The sequence below is a fragment of the Macrobrachium nipponense genome, chromosome 16 (genome assembly GCF_015104395.2).
Source record: "Macrobrachium nipponense isolate FS-2020 chromosome 16, ASM1510439v2, whole genome shotgun sequence".
NCBI classification, from domain to species: domain Eukaryota; kingdom Metazoa; phylum Arthropoda; class Malacostraca; order Decapoda; family Palaemonidae; genus Macrobrachium; species Macrobrachium nipponense.
The window spans coordinates 66,284,750-66,300,537 of NC_087209.1; the positions used below are offsets into that span (position 1 = coordinate 66,284,750).

At 37.3% G+C, this 15,788-nt stretch overlaps 1 protein-coding gene across 1 annotated transcript in view; it reads right to left on the bottom strand.

Moving 5' to 3' along the window:
* Positions 1 to 2,464: 2,464 nt before the first annotated feature.
* LOC135195794 (ral GTPase-activating protein subunit beta-like) overlaps positions 2,465 to 15,788 on the bottom strand; it is a 32,011-nt gene continuing 18,687 nt past the window's right edge. Inside the window, exons 2-5 of the mRNA XM_064222272.1 lie at positions 11,572 to 11,712; positions 10,050 to 10,251; positions 9,092 to 9,256; positions 2,465 to 4,540 (exon numbers count right to left, since the gene is read on the bottom strand). Of these exons, the coding sequence (XP_064078342.1) occupies positions 4,434 to 4,540; positions 9,092 to 9,256; positions 10,050 to 10,251; positions 11,572 to 11,712 (615 nt within the window). The 3' untranslated portion in view covers positions 2,465 to 4,433. The remainder of the gene's footprint in view (positions 4,541 to 9,091; positions 9,257 to 10,049; positions 10,252 to 11,571; positions 11,713 to 15,788) is intronic.

The window sequence follows — 15,788 nt, forward strand, 5'->3', positions numbered from 1 at the left end:
CATCTGCGCCAGGCTGGCGCCATCTGCGCCAGGCTGGCGCCTACTAATTATCTTTATGTTATGTGCCCGAACATCTGTGTCTTTATGGTACCCGACATCCTTTCATATGTTAATTTCCGTTCTTATTATGAAAAACTTTTATATACGTAGTATAATCCATTCAGGGAAACCATTTCCCACTAAAAGAATGTTTCCCATACCGACTCATACAACTTCTGCGCAATATCCGATTCTAAATACGGTTGTGTCCTTTCTCGAAAGACTTAACCATACCGTAGTCTTGAAGTGAATCTCTATTACATCTCTCTTCTCACTAAGTATGTATTCTAATAAAGCCATGCTTTCGTAAGTATGAGTGCATTAAATAATAATCATGTTTCTGCTGCATTAGAATCCTTTAATCATGTTACCTACGGTAAACAGCATTGAAAGGTTGTAATATCCTTCTTATTGAAAGATTCCTAACAAAAGGCAGACAATATTTTATTTATGATAGCTTCAGTCCCTCCCTCAATCTGAGGCTAAGACCACGATTGTAGGGAAGAGATACGGTTAGTTATCCCATTTTGCAGGAGAGAGAGCTGAAAACGACCTCTCACGACTGAGAACAAGATGGTACTGCGACTGCGTTGGTCTTCAAAGCAAAAGCAGTCTGGCCTTCCCTTTCCAGAGTTGCCAGTTTACTCCATTAAATAAAGGAATCTTATAAATTATTATCGAACTTCAGGAAGTTTTTATATAAGCATAATTAAGTACTAACGAGACTTCGACAAGTCTAGAAACTAAATAGGTGTCGTCTAAACAATTCTTTTAAACCTATTCCTTCCTAGGAAAGTCCTAGAAGGGTACTGGTAATTCATGGAAACCTCTTCTAACACGAAGAAAAATGTTCTATCCTACTCTCAATCCACCATAAAGATATGCTTCTCCGATCACTTCTCGAAGACACGATAGCATCATATAACTCATACTCTAGCGTAATAGAACCCTCTATAATACTGTTACATTAAGGTAAACCAGTATTAATTAGGAATTTTGTAAGGATTTCACTTGACCATTATAGCATAAATTTCGGTATGTGTCTATGCCTTGCCATACCGTAGTCCTAAGGCGATTTGTCCTAAGCATGGTAGGGAGCTAGAAGCTTAAAAGTCATACATATATGCTTTATCACTCAACGAGATCCATATAATTCATTCGATTGACAAACAATCTAAATCGTTCTCATCATAATAGATTATATCTAAAATGCACGATGGGGTGAATTTTATGTTGAAATAACAATTTCATACCTCCATGGGATAGCGCTCTCGTCTAGTTGCGAAAAAAAAATTGTTCGAACAATGACTTTATCACAAATGTTCGAATGATCTCTAATATTAGAAGGCCGCTAAATCGTCGCCTGATTTCGAAAGGTGGATCGATTAATGTCATTCTCATTTTGAATAATTCTACCAGAAGGCATTATACAAGGATCTTCGCCAATTTCATTCATTTGAAGTTCTTCTATCCATCGAGGAACCGTAGCATAAAAAGGGAGAAACAATGTTTTAGGATGCCTTTCCAATGGCTATCCCTGGCAGTCTGGGACGCTCTACAGAACCTGCCGAGGGACGCCTGACCGGTGGGGATTCTCTGAAACCTCCTTAACGGTTTTCGACATTCCTTCTCCTCTGGGCTTGTGAGCTTGGAAAAGAGGTCTAGACCTGAGAGCGAGACAGAGCCGATCAGACGCACCCTCCTTTGTAATGGGGGAACACTATATTCACTTCTTACGTTCTAAGAGTTTCGCATTTGAACTATATCCAAAGTCTACAATTGCAAATATGATATTGTAGATTCTGCGGAGTAAGAAGGTGATGAGGATGCAACAACTACTAGTACTGTTACTACTATAATTGCTCGTTAACACAAGAGCTAATAAAGCTTCTAAGGATAGTTACTTTTCTGACTTCCCCAACTAGGAAGAAAGATATACATTTCCTCAATCAAACTCTAACATTATTTGTATAATGAATAAATATAAGTAATTCCCTTCATGAAAGTATACGTAATTCACTTTCGAGAAAGTGAATGAGTCTACCGAAAACTTCGGTAGTTACACGTCACTAATCTTCTAAATTTTCGAAGTTAATTTTATCAAAAAAATTCTAAAAGTTAACAAAAGCGTATGCCGAACCAAAGATCCATTACTTCCCTGTAAAAGTTAGAGCCCAGACGATCGATGGCGATGAAACGAAAACCATCAGGAGGAACTGCAAACGTTGTTTACATTCCAAGCGACAGAAAAAATATGAATTAGAAAACGGGTATGGTTCCTATTCCCGCCACCCAGCGGCGGGGGGGTAGATCACCTGACCTACCTGCCGCATGTGCCGCGAAATTCGAATTTCTGTCTGGCGACGGAGTAATAGCTATGTATATATCTGACAGGTAAGTTGAATGTATAAAACCATAAAGTAGAGGAAAATCAATAACTACAGTATACAGACAATAGAAAATAAGAACAAGATATCTGATTCAGTGACATATAATAGGAATAGTATTTTTATATAAAATGACACTGTTTTCTTAAATGCTGTATTAGGAAAAAGTTCAAATACAGATCTCTGCTTTTAGAAACTAAAACTTCCCAGCTCATTACTAACTGAAAAGGTTGAACATAGATATAAGCCTAAAATATTCTTATAAGCTTAGCATAGGTACAAGTATCAAGCCATTTTTAACAATGACTTAGCAAAAGTAAAAACTAAACAAATAAAAACTGTATATTCCATAACACCAGCAGGCCAAGAGACATTTTTTCATCAATCACATGCCACAACCAGAAATATGACAAATTTACATCACTGGAGGTATGTTAAAGGGCCTGCTAAATAATAAAAAATACACTTAATTTCACAGCTGCTGTTCATCATGCAGCTGTATGATTCTGTCGTCTAGATAAATCCTTGTGATCTATGTGTTTAAATAAATACAGAAGTCAAACAGAAAATTGCACGTAGGAAAAGAGCCGAAACATTTTTAATAACATACAGTACTATATAGCATGTCAACAGCCTCGGCTGCTCTTCATAACACTGATAACCAGAAACTCTACCAGAGGAAAACAACCAAGTTCTCTGTAGAAACTTAAAAATTGTACATGCAACATTCCTGCCTCAACACCAACGATTTCCATATAACAAAATTGTTTGTTCTTAGTTCAAACATGAAACTGATTGACAAAATACTAAGTCTTGTGTTATTCCTCAACCTCTGAGACTGATTTTATACTGGATATCACTGCAACTTGTGATAAAATAATTTTCTAGTTAATGTTGACCATGCGTTATGACTTTAGATCTTAAGTATGTAGTCAAAATCACCTCCCCTTTGCCAAATCTAACTTCTTTTATTTAATACACACAGGTCACCATCTAAGTTATTACCATTTTACAGAAAATTAGCGTTCAATATAAGCCGTGTATATACACAAGAGCCATAGCAGATGTGTTTGGATTGTACCCACTTTGTGAAGAATATCCAGAATGTAAAAAATGCAGTGTATACTGGTAAACTTGGAACACAAGAGACTTCGATGAAAAAATGCGTTGGGATTCGATCCTAATCCCTCAAAATTTTACTACAACACAAGAAACCCTTGATAGACATATTTACATCCTGTAAAATGATCACTTCAACCTGTATAATATTCATAGACATAAATATAATCTTCTAATATAGCCCTCTTTGCTCTTCATAAGACAAGAAGCAAAGATGGTTGGGAACAAGAATAAATCAATCATTTCATAAGCAACTGCAAGCCAGATTTATTCTTAGTGACCTACTAGCTGCCAAATATTAGGAAACTGTAATGTCAATAGATCAGATCAGTATCACACATTTTATATAAAAATTTAAAATCCCAACTCTACATAAATATGTCTTGTCCATTCCAAGACAACAAAACTGAAGTTACATTTGCTGAGATTTAGTTACATAAAACTGCAGATAAACTTACCTCAGTTTATTATACTTAAAGGAAACATCTATCATATGATGGGAGACTAACTTAGTATATATGAATAGTAACAAAAGAAGCCCAACCTTCCTCACGAAAAATGAATTCTTGGTCAGTTATACAAAGTATAATCTACAAATTAATACCCGTATTACGTACACACTTAAAACCAGAAAGAGACTGACAGAAATCCATGTTTACCAGCATTTAGTTGCTATATAAATATTTCACTGTATCAGTCAATATTCAGCATTATAAGACAAATTTATATACGATATGTATAAATACAGTACTATAGTAGACACAAATATATGATGTACATATTGTTGTAGTCAAATGTGAATGCATGTCTTCAATCATATATAACTTTATACATTATATATATGCATACAATAATTATGCACAGTAGGTACAATCCAAACGTCCCTTGTCAAGCATAAAAAGCGACACACAACTCAAATACATAAATACCAGCTACATCTCCAGTTAAGTTTAGACTTAGAGAGGAGGTGGATGCGCCCTCACTTTCATCTGAAACTAAAGTGAAACACATCCAAATTAAGCATGAAAAAAAGAATTTTCAAGCATCAAAAACAGGGCTGCAAGGGAAGGAGGAAATAAAAATGTTATCATATAAATAATGTCAAAAGTTTTGTGCAACGGATACATACACAGAACTTTCTAAAAAAAATCCAGTTTTTCAAAGCTGTAGCAAAATATTACAACTCATAAGAACACTAAAAACACAAATAGAAATATTGTATTTGAAGAGTTATGGATGTCAAGAGATCAAATCACACACTGTATGGTCCAACTCTATCCCCAAAAGTTGCAAAGGAGTTGATATAACAATAGAAAAACAGAAAGCACTATTAAACTACTACAAAATCCAAGTTAGGAGAGCTTCTTCCGATATGGATAATGAGAATGTTGAGAAAAACAAATGAGAATAGTAATGAGAAGGTTGGAAAAAACAAATGAAGACTTTGTGAAGAATAAATAACTAATGTTGACACCAAACACTCCATAGATCATATTTTAGAAACTGGTGAAAATATTAAGATGGAAAGTAAAAGAAAAACTAAAAACTTTTGGTTATGGCTTTGACAGTTAAGAAGAGATAAATGTAGCAATAAGTAATAAAAGAAGTCTAGAGAGTGGGATCATCATCCTGGATTAATTACAGACTTTGACGGAAAATATTCTATGTAAGTGAGAGCAATTATATAAAACAAATATTCAAAATATAATGCTGTTTTCATTCCCATTGCTCTCTCCTACCTGAAATGACCCTCACCCTCTAATACACTGTACATAGAATGATGATCTCAAACAGCATTATCAATCAAATTGCTTTAATACGCTATTTAATCTCTATGACAAAAAGCCTGTTAGAAAGCAACCTACTGATGGCCTTTTTCTAGCCCAGATCTGAAGAAAGCAAGAAATAAAAGAATGAGGAAGGTTGGTGCTTAACCAAGAAAGGAGCAACAAACTAGCTTCTTTGAGAAATAAAGGTCATAAATGACAGAAAGAAAAGAATACAAGGAGTATTGTATAGCACAATACAGAAAAACATCAATAAATTATCAAAATACATTAGTACTCTAAAAAAAAAAGTTAGCACCATGTCAGATACATGTTACTTTTTGATGTAAAAAAATGTACAACCAAAACAACTATCAACCCTATCAATTTTACAAACCAGGAACACAGCAAAAAGACCTAAAAAAACCACAGACAATCCAATCAATTGTAATTTATTTCCCCACAAACCTACTACTCACATAAAACTTACATTTGTGGTCTTCAAATGACCAGACTTAGCAGTGTACAGACTTTTTTGTCTGCACTGTTAATTGCTGACCAGCTTTTTCCAGACTTTTCTTGCATAAAGATTACTGTGGACTTGTGCCGTTTTTTTATTCCTCTCCTAACTTAACCTAGTACCATTAAATTTAATCCTACTTTTCAATATTATTCATTCCTTTAACGCAGTGCACGTTTTTGCCCCTAGTGACGAGAGCAGTCCCCTGCTACTCATGTATACAATTGACTAATATTCTCCCTTTTATATTTGTACTTCAATTCTTTGCTATTTTCATTACTGATATAATATTACACTGTACTATTATGTTACTATAATGTTTTGCTAAAGAAGTGATAGAATAAGCAAATGATATGTAGGTAATTATTCAGATACTGAATTATGTAGCTTTTATTGGTGATTCATTTCAGTGTGATACCCCTCAAAAAATGGAGTCAAGTATGCCATTTTTATTATTCAGTATGAAAATCTTTATTACAAACTTTGAACAGTGCTTTAGGTGAAAAATTTCATCTAGGAAATCTTTCAAAAAATATAAAATAGACTTGGCATCATGTAGGAAATGAGAATTTATTATCACCAATAGTTTCAAAGCTCTACTTCTTTTTACAAATTGAATTTACAATTGTCTTCCATCCGCTAATTTTATCATGTTTTCTTTGTTTATTCACATCTCTGATGCTTGACAAAAATGCTTCCTCCTCTGTTATCTCCTCTGATTCATGAACCATCTCTCATAAAACCTGAAGTAAATCATTATCTAAGGTATGTTTGTCTATAATTAAAATATAATAAACATTACCATATTCACTGCTATCACTGCTGTTACTGAAGTTCTAAACCTTGTCCTGAGATAATCATGAAGTTGGAAATCAAATGTTGCCATTTGTCAGTAGAATATATGCAAGAACCTAAAGAAGTATGACTGAGGAGACCAGTCCCGCATCATGGACACGACTTTTTGATGACTGAGGAGATCAGTCCCATGTCATGGACTAGACTTTTCAATGTTAAACAATTGCGCAATTAATTATCTACCATAACATGTATTTTTCATCGTAATTTGTTACCTTTGTAAGCAACTTCTCATCTGAAGAACTACTCGCAGGTAATTTTTTTATTTTCTATAAACCACGCTTCATTCATAGCAGTGGTTATAGTTCCAGTACATTTCTAATGTTTTTCATACTTCTTTATGTTAAGTTACACTTGGTATCAATAACTTAGGTTTTATGATGGCTACCACTCCTCTTCTGTCAGTTAGACAAAACACTGCATTGTGTCTGGACATTTGTAAATCACAAATGTGAGCTGAATATAAGTAATGAATCTGCACTGAAATATCAATTTTATTCTACACAAAATCTGATCAGTAATAATCATAAAAAAATTATGATAAGCAGTTTTCCCAAGATTATTTCAACACCAGTCTTTAAGTATGACTGATGTCATATTCTCCAAAATTCATTAAAACTCCAAATAAATCACTGTAAAGACATCTAAGATTTTAAAAGAAGACCTTGACTATACACATCCAAAGAATTGGAAAAAAAAAATTTACTGAAATAAAAAGAATAAATCCAATGAGTTCACTAAAAGGGCTAAGAATTTGTACAATTATCTATTAACTTTCCTGTGTGTTAAGGCCACCTGTAAGTTACCTTCTTAAACAAATAAAATCAAATCTCTTAAAAGGAATGAATCAAAAAGAGAAATTATACTCTATTACCAAATAAAACATAATTCTTAAAGATACCATATATGGCAGGTTTAGATATGAAATCTTAACAAATCACTCTCAGGAGGTAACAATTCATGGCATTTGATATTCAATGCCAAACTACAGTCCTTTCTCATGTTCATATGAAGGGTATGTTTAAAGAAAATATTTAGATAAAAATTCAAGTAAACTGGCATTTTGATGCACTACTCTAATTTTCTGAAGCAAATCACTACAGTGACTATGAGCTCATGCCAATAATAAATGAAAATAGTAATAAGCAAAAATAAATCCCTACATGCAATATAGAAGGGCAAAAATTATTAATTATTTTCATGCACATGGTTTTAGCACTATTCTATAAAACAAAATTCCATTCATAAAATAAAAATAAAACTCTAGCATGACAACATCCTACTAACAAAATATTCAACACAGCATTCTTAAACCCCTCTTTTAAGATGACAAGATTAGTCTCACAACTATACAAAATTAATAGTTACTAAGAGAGGAAAACACTGTCCAGCAATTACAAGTCAAAGCATTAATGCAATGAAAAACCAAAGTTAGACAGCAACTGTTCAGTAGAAATTGAAAGAAGTCAGAAACTTTGAAATGGATGAACTATTCAATATCAGAAATTAAACATACAAAGTCTGTAACGATTAGTTATACTTTATGTGCAGACCTTTTAATTTCGATGATCTAGCCATTCAAGTTGCAACATAAAAGTACTGCACTGATTAACTAACTGGTATACTTCTACAACTGCCTCAACTAACATTCAGTAATCCAATAAATGAACAAATAGTGACAGAGATGGGAATTACACCATCTGAATATGAGGTTTCCCATGGAGCTCCATTCATGATTTAGATCCCACTAGAATGAAAATATTACACCTTATCTCCTAACTTTACCATATTATATAAAATTTTACAAGATGGGACTTTTTTATAGGTTCATGATGGTTAAGAGCCTTGGTATATCCAACAGAAAATCTTTGCTATAAAGTTTGCTTTTTAAATATGACTCATAGACACAAAGATAAATGATATTTGCTGGTGTTTCAAAGAATTTCTGTTTCTTTTAGTACACATAAGAATTATACTTAAACTACTTTTTTGTTTCCTTTTTGGATAAAAGCCCCTACCTCAATGCAAGTTCTTTAGTCAAGCTGCATATGAAAGTTCAGCGTCACTCTCTAACACAAGAACAAGATAAATTGGCAAAAATCTTTACTTAAAACAGAGGATGCGTAAAAGGAAAAGAAATATCAAATTGGATATTTCCTTCAATGAAACAAACTTCCCTACCACTTTTGTCACTCTGGTTCTTCATTGCATGACTACACAGAGTTGCTGCATAATTTTCACACATGCAGCAAATGTCTATAAACTATTTTAGTTATACATTCCAGCCAATTTCTGAGGAAATTATAAGAGTAATTTAAGAGGACATTTAATGCATACAATTTCTGCTTATAATACACATTCTTACCTCAATTATCAAATATACAGAACAACTAGAATGGAAATACCTTTCACAGTTGGTGGGGACAACAAAGCAGAATTAATGTGCAGCAAAAACAGCAGCAATGTTTGCCACGTATCTTCGCTCAAACAGGGCGAATTCTGGGCAATATTCTGCAAAGTTCGTAAAACCCGGTGACAAAGAACGGCTTGTCGATTTATGACATCTGGGCCTATGTATTGTAAAAAGAAAAATTGATTAGGTTAGTAAGAAATACTATCATTCCTTAACTATTCATCACCATTAGTCTGTAATGAATACCTAAGATAGATACACAGCACAATATCAAATAACTATGAATACAGTACATACTATCAATTTTCCTGGAAGCAGTGCTATCTGAATTACCAGTACATAAATCACAAACATCTCAAAGCAAAAATAAGAGTACATTAGGACTTTAGTTTAAAATAATTCCCAACCAAAAATAAAGTACATTACGACTTAGTTAAAAAAATTCCCAACCACCTAAAATACCATACTTGTACAGCATATACAATATACAGAACTCGTGAGAATAATTACTATAAAATATACACAATTATAAGCATAGTTAGAATTCCTTAAAATTATTTTCTAAGAGGGCTTCCCCTTATCTCTGGATGGCCTTAAATATATTCCATCATACATTATGTAGTACACTGACAGTATTTCATAAACATATATAATGCACAGTAGCATCTCTTAACTTGTTACTAAAATGCAGACTAATTTCCCATGAAGCCATACAATGAATCCCATAAGCAGTAAACTGACTGTCCTAAATCCTCCCAAAATAAATCTGATACAAATTTCCACACACATTACTTAGCAGTTAAAAAACACAACTTTCTACACAGCAATGTACACTTCCATGCAAATACTCTACAGCTTCCACACACAAAGTGCTTTACAAAAAAATAGAAGAGGGTTTAGGAAAGGATAAAAAAAACATGTTCTACAGTACTACAATACAGTGCTCTTACCTTGAGCACCTCTTGGAACAAAGAGGTAATAGAAGTGATTTATTATAATGCGTGCATAATGATTTGGGTCACTCAATATCGGTGCTGGGACGCTACTCTTGGGGTTTGGGAGAAGGGCCGATAACCACTCGCAGTACACACTCACACAATCTCGTAATATATCAATTTCTGACAGAGGAAAACTCAGCCCATAACCAAGTGCCTAGAATTGGAAACATATTCCAAATCAGTAACCACACAATTCTTCAGAGAAAAAGAATATCATCTTACAGAGGAAGCTGAAAGGCATTAATTATACACTACTAATGTATTTTTATACAAGCAATTTTATCCAGTAGGCTAAACATCACCATTAACCACCATCACACGAACCAAGTTCAAAATATTAAAAATCATTTTATAGCAAACACAAGTAGTACATTAGAACCAGTTCTACTCTCTCAATAGCAGCCAGTGATGTTACCGAATATAAGACAAAAAAATTGATGTTTGTGTTTTTGATTAAGGTGATCTTGTACAATATCCAAGGATGTTTTTTGTTGTAATATATCTATTATGACAAGAAGCAGAATATAGTATGTAACAAGTTTCTTAGAATGCTCAGATATTTATTCTGAGAGCTGTGATGCAACTGCATTATTTAATGTTTCCAAAAAACAAAATGGTGATTGTCAGTGCAACCAGCACAACTGATTATGTGTATGATGAATTATGTACCGTGGCATTTTAACACTCTTGCTGTCACTTTGTATATTCAAGGTAGCCAAGCTTTACTTGTGGCAAGTAATTGTTACTTTAAAAACCAAGAAAAAATTTGGTACACTAAGCCTCCAAGGGCATCTGAAATGGGCCCTCCATCCAACTGATTCAAATAAAGGTTTGGCTGGAGAAGACAAGAATCTAATCATTATCTTGTGAGAAAAAAATCTAAATTTATATAACAAAATTTATTCCCTAAATACTTACTACCTTTATATTATGATAGCTATATTCCCCATGTCAGGCAGATGGATGACAGGGAGTGAAAACTAAAAAAATCAATAAGATCGTGTAGTTTGAACTGTTTATTGACTCATCCCTTTTGGGTGGTTCGAGCATTTCTGTTTTCCATTCAGTTTTCCTCCTGTCTGGTGCAGGGAATACATCTACCATAATCAACAGGTAAGATTCCTTTTGAAAATAACCATACCAATTTGAATTGGAAACAAAAGAATTTATAGTAACAGCTTCTTTCTAAACATAACAACTTTTTGAGTAACAGCTTCTTTCTAAACATAACTTTTTGAGTAACAGCTTCTTTCTAAACATAACTTTTTGAGTACAGCTTCTTTCTAAACATAACAACTTTTTGAGTAACAGCTTCTTTCTAAACATAACACTTTAACATAAAAGAAATGAAAACACTGATATATTTAGTGTGAAACCATTTACCTAGTGCTACTTAGTTACTAATGCTAAGCAAAGCACTCTCCACACCTAGACAGATCCCATTATGTAGTTAGTACATAAAGGGAAAACTTACGGGCATAAGAACTTGAAGTTGCTTATCATGGATGATCTTGCTTCTGATGGGAGGTCCTGGTTTGGTTAAACCTAGACTGCTAGCAAGATGCTTTGCCGTCCCAGCAACAAAATCTCGACCAACATTCCAAGGTACTGCATCCTGTTGGGAGAAAATGACAATTTGTCGAAAATTGCATTTTTCCTAACTATACAAACCTGAGGTCCTTTAAAACAATAGGAAAGTTAGCTAGCGGCAGCTGAACGGTCGTAAGCTTCGAACAAGGGGAGAACGTAGTTAACTGCTTGTCCGACAGTCGCGTGGTAAACAAATCACTTTTGCTTTTGGCCCATGCAAAAATACGCAGAGTGAGGGGTGGCATGAGGAGGGAACTATAATGTAAAAAGGACCTCAGGTTTGTATAGTTAGGAAAAATGCAATTTCGACAAATTGTCATTTGTTCCGATACGTAATACAAACCATCGGTCCTTTAACAATAGGAAAGACTCACTTCTTGGTGGGAGGAATCTGAGTCTTTTGATGAACAGACTGGTGTTCGTCCATCCCTGGAATGCCTCCCTGGTCGTAAGAGCGAGGGAGGGATCCAAGCCTCTGTCCGATTGATCAGGGTGTGCACCGCAGGATCAATGGTCAGACCTCTGGGCCGAGTACTAAGAGAGAGGCAAGCGTATCTCTTCGTACCAGCAAGCAAGAACTTGTTCCTGTTTGCAAGAGGCAACATAAAGTATGGGTTGTCTCAAGCTGGCATCCACTTCCTCCCCTTGTTGGAGGAAGTGGTGGATATACGCTCCTATCCCTATAGGTGAAAGGGATAGGATGGGGCTCTGTTGAGTAGCTCACCTGCATCTTGTCCTTACCAGCAGGGTGACGACCGTGTCCCTCTAACCACAGGTAGAGGGGGAAGAAAAAAGATGGGAAGAGGAGCCAGTCACACTCTCATTCACTCATCCATTCTTACGGTCACACCAGGACTCGATGCTGTTCAGGCCTGCGAGGGTCTGGGTTCGCTACACAACGTGTTGAGCAGCCCACCACGGGTCCCAAGGAAAAAGATCCAAGGACCTGTGGGCAATATCCCGAAGGTAGAAGGAAGGGCATGTGGTCTGGTTGGACCAGAACCCTGCCTTCAGTACCTGCGCCACGGAGAAGTTCTTGCGGACAAGGCAGCATCTCCTTCGCATCGAAGGCGGTGAAGTCCATTAGGAGGGGATTGTGAACGACTCGAACCAATCGTCAGGGACCGAAGGGTTCTGAGTCTTCGCTACGAAGTTCGGTACGAAATCGAGCGTCACGGATCCCCATCCCCTGGATGCTTGACTTCGCAGGAGAAGTCATGCAGTTCCTCAGAGGAAAAGAAGGAAATAGTCGCATGACCTATCCCTCTTCTCTACTTCGGTGATGTCCAGTACCCATACTGGTCTGTCCGTTTGCCACGAAGTCTCTCGCATCCTCCTATCCCCATGCAGCGAAGTTCTCGGTAGTGGATAGGACACCGACACTCCATGGTGGGTGTCAATTGTATGGTACTGTGACAAGCTATTAAAACGAAGTAATGATTGCTCTGTAACAACCGAACTAAGTCAACAGCGTAGTTCGTAACTGACTTCGGGCGCTCCGACAGCTGCCGACTGACTGCGTTTCGGTAGAGGCAAGTTGTCAAAGCATCCGAGTAAGTCACGTGACCTTCGCCTTTTAAAGGGTTATGCCGAGAGACCCAAACAAATAATGTATTTGTTTGTCACCAATGCTGGACAGCGAGGTGATGATTCTCTTAAGGCATGTGCCCAACAGCGAAAGTCAATTGCCTTCTAGAGACCGAGGTCCCGCTGAAGGTAAAACATCTCATGGTTGTTGATCTCAGCTTAAGGAGAAACAACACAATGTACCGTTGAAGACGAAGGTAGGATATTGAATGCAACCTACGTCTTCACAGATGAATCGAGAGAAGGATTCTCAAGATTCATAACCTGTGCTTACAAATGACTGAAAACGCTAACCGCTATTTCATTGCTGTCCGGTGAGAAGTCGTAGTAGCAATGAAGCGGGGCGTTCTTCAGTAATGAAAACACAGGGGAAAGCCGCCTGAAGAACTGCTTCTCATGGGCTGAACATTTGGAAGTAGAGCTGTCAGGTCGGAGAGTAGGCGATGTCTTCTGACCCACATCTCGTAATTCGGGTTGAACAATGAACAATTGTACACCTACGAATACGTTGATATTTTGAAGACAAACTCAGATGTCTGCAAAAATCATTCGCATTATCGCAGTGCGATGCAGCGGGAGACTTGTACAGACTTTCTGTTACTTTTTTTTTTTTTTTTTTTTTTTTTTTTTACCGTGCGTAAACAGAAAGATGAAAGAGTCCAAGAGATATCTCTGTTGAAAATTCTCGCAATGTCGAAGGCGATGGAATCTAGCGTCACAGCAGTAGATGGTCCTTTATTATTGCGAGAATCCCCGTTAATCAGAGACCTAAGTCCATGATTGTTGGGCAGAGATACGGTTCGGTAGTCAATCAAAGCAGGGAGAGAGAGACATACATGACCGTGCATATCGGAGGCCCAGCTGATACTGAGCTGCTATCAGGCAGTTCAATACGCAGTAGTTGAGCCTGAGCTCTCGCTGACTCGTCATCCTGAGTTGCCAGGTAATCCATTATTCCATGAAGGAATGCGTTCGGCTAGAACTACCGAGCATAAAAGATATGCTCGAGCAATTATATTTAAGCGAAACGAATTTCGGTAAATATAAAAGTTGAAATGGTGTTGTCGTGACAAAACCATTTCTGGGCTCAGCTCGTGTCGCTGCGCGAAATATCCTTTAATCTATTATTTCTAGGGTAAATGTACTAACACATACCAGAGAATAAATAAAATAAAGAAAAAGGTCAGTATAACTGACTCGCTCACCCTCCAAGAGGGTGTCGGTATAAACACTATGGCGAGTGAGACCACTACCACGAGCCAAATGCCATAGAAATCTCCCACTACAAAAACAAAAACCCTCCATGAGGGGAGCCGACCCACAGAGTGAGCAGCACGCACCACTACTACTCCATCCATGCTGCCGACTGCTGCGCCTCTGGTGGCCATCCTTTTCAGTTAGCGCACACGATTCACACGTGCCATTTTTTCTCTCTGTGTTTTTTGGTGCCTTTCGTTGGATTTATCTAAAATGGAGCGTGCAGCCATCGCAGCAGCTAAGTTAAGTACTCAGTATTTATGGTTAGTTGGTTTTTTCCGGCCCTGAGACAGTATTTGCCGTTTTTTAGGTATAAATACGAACTCTGGTTCGGAAGCATGGCAGCATGGTTCTGCCTCGTTGGTGGGTTTGTTCTTGGTCTCCCATACCCAGAACATCCCCTTATTTATGTACGCTCTATATTATTATGCGTTTACTTAGGGTTACTGTCTACACAGGTTTGTCATGCATGCATGTCTTTTACCTTATGTAGGCTCCTTCTATCCAGACCCTAGTCACGGCTCTTAGTATCGGCCCCTGACTAGCTTTTGAGTGGTAGACTTGCCTTCGGGTTAGTCGTACACTCCTGGATTTTTTCTCCTACTATATTGTTTTCTTTCTTTCATTTTTTATTTATTTATACTATTTATTTTGTTATAGTTAGGTTAGTTAGGCGTCTGGCTTAGCCTAGGTCCTGACTCATTGAGCCTATACTACCGCTCATCAGTTCGGTTGCTTCCCTATAGCATCTCTCTGATCAGTTGGTTTTGTCCTAGGCTTAGTTGTCTTGTTTTGGTCTTACCGCCCCGTGGTCACTACGTGATCACGAGGAGCAGCCAACGCCTGTCCAGTCACCTTTCCCCCCCCCCCCCTCGCTCATTCCATAGAGTCGGGGGAGGGTGGGTCGGTCTTCCCATGCTCGCTCCACATACCCGAGCCTGCCTCCCTCTCTCCCCCCATGCGGAGGGAGTAGGGGGACGGGACAGACCCAGACTGGACTCGACCTCTCCGCTTCTCGGTCCGGGCTGTGTGGTAGTGGTGGGGGGACTGGCCTTTCCCCCCCCCCTCCGTTGCTACCCTGTCGCTCCGTGCTAGCTCGAGCCTGTATGTTCTTCTCGCTCTTTCCACCATTACTAGGGCTCCTTTCCACCGGACGGTCCTGGCATCCAGCGGAAAGGTGTTAGTCCACCCAGCAGAGTGGACCGGAACATACATGTGGGTCCCTGCTAACCTCTCCGTATTGCTGAGTTACTACAC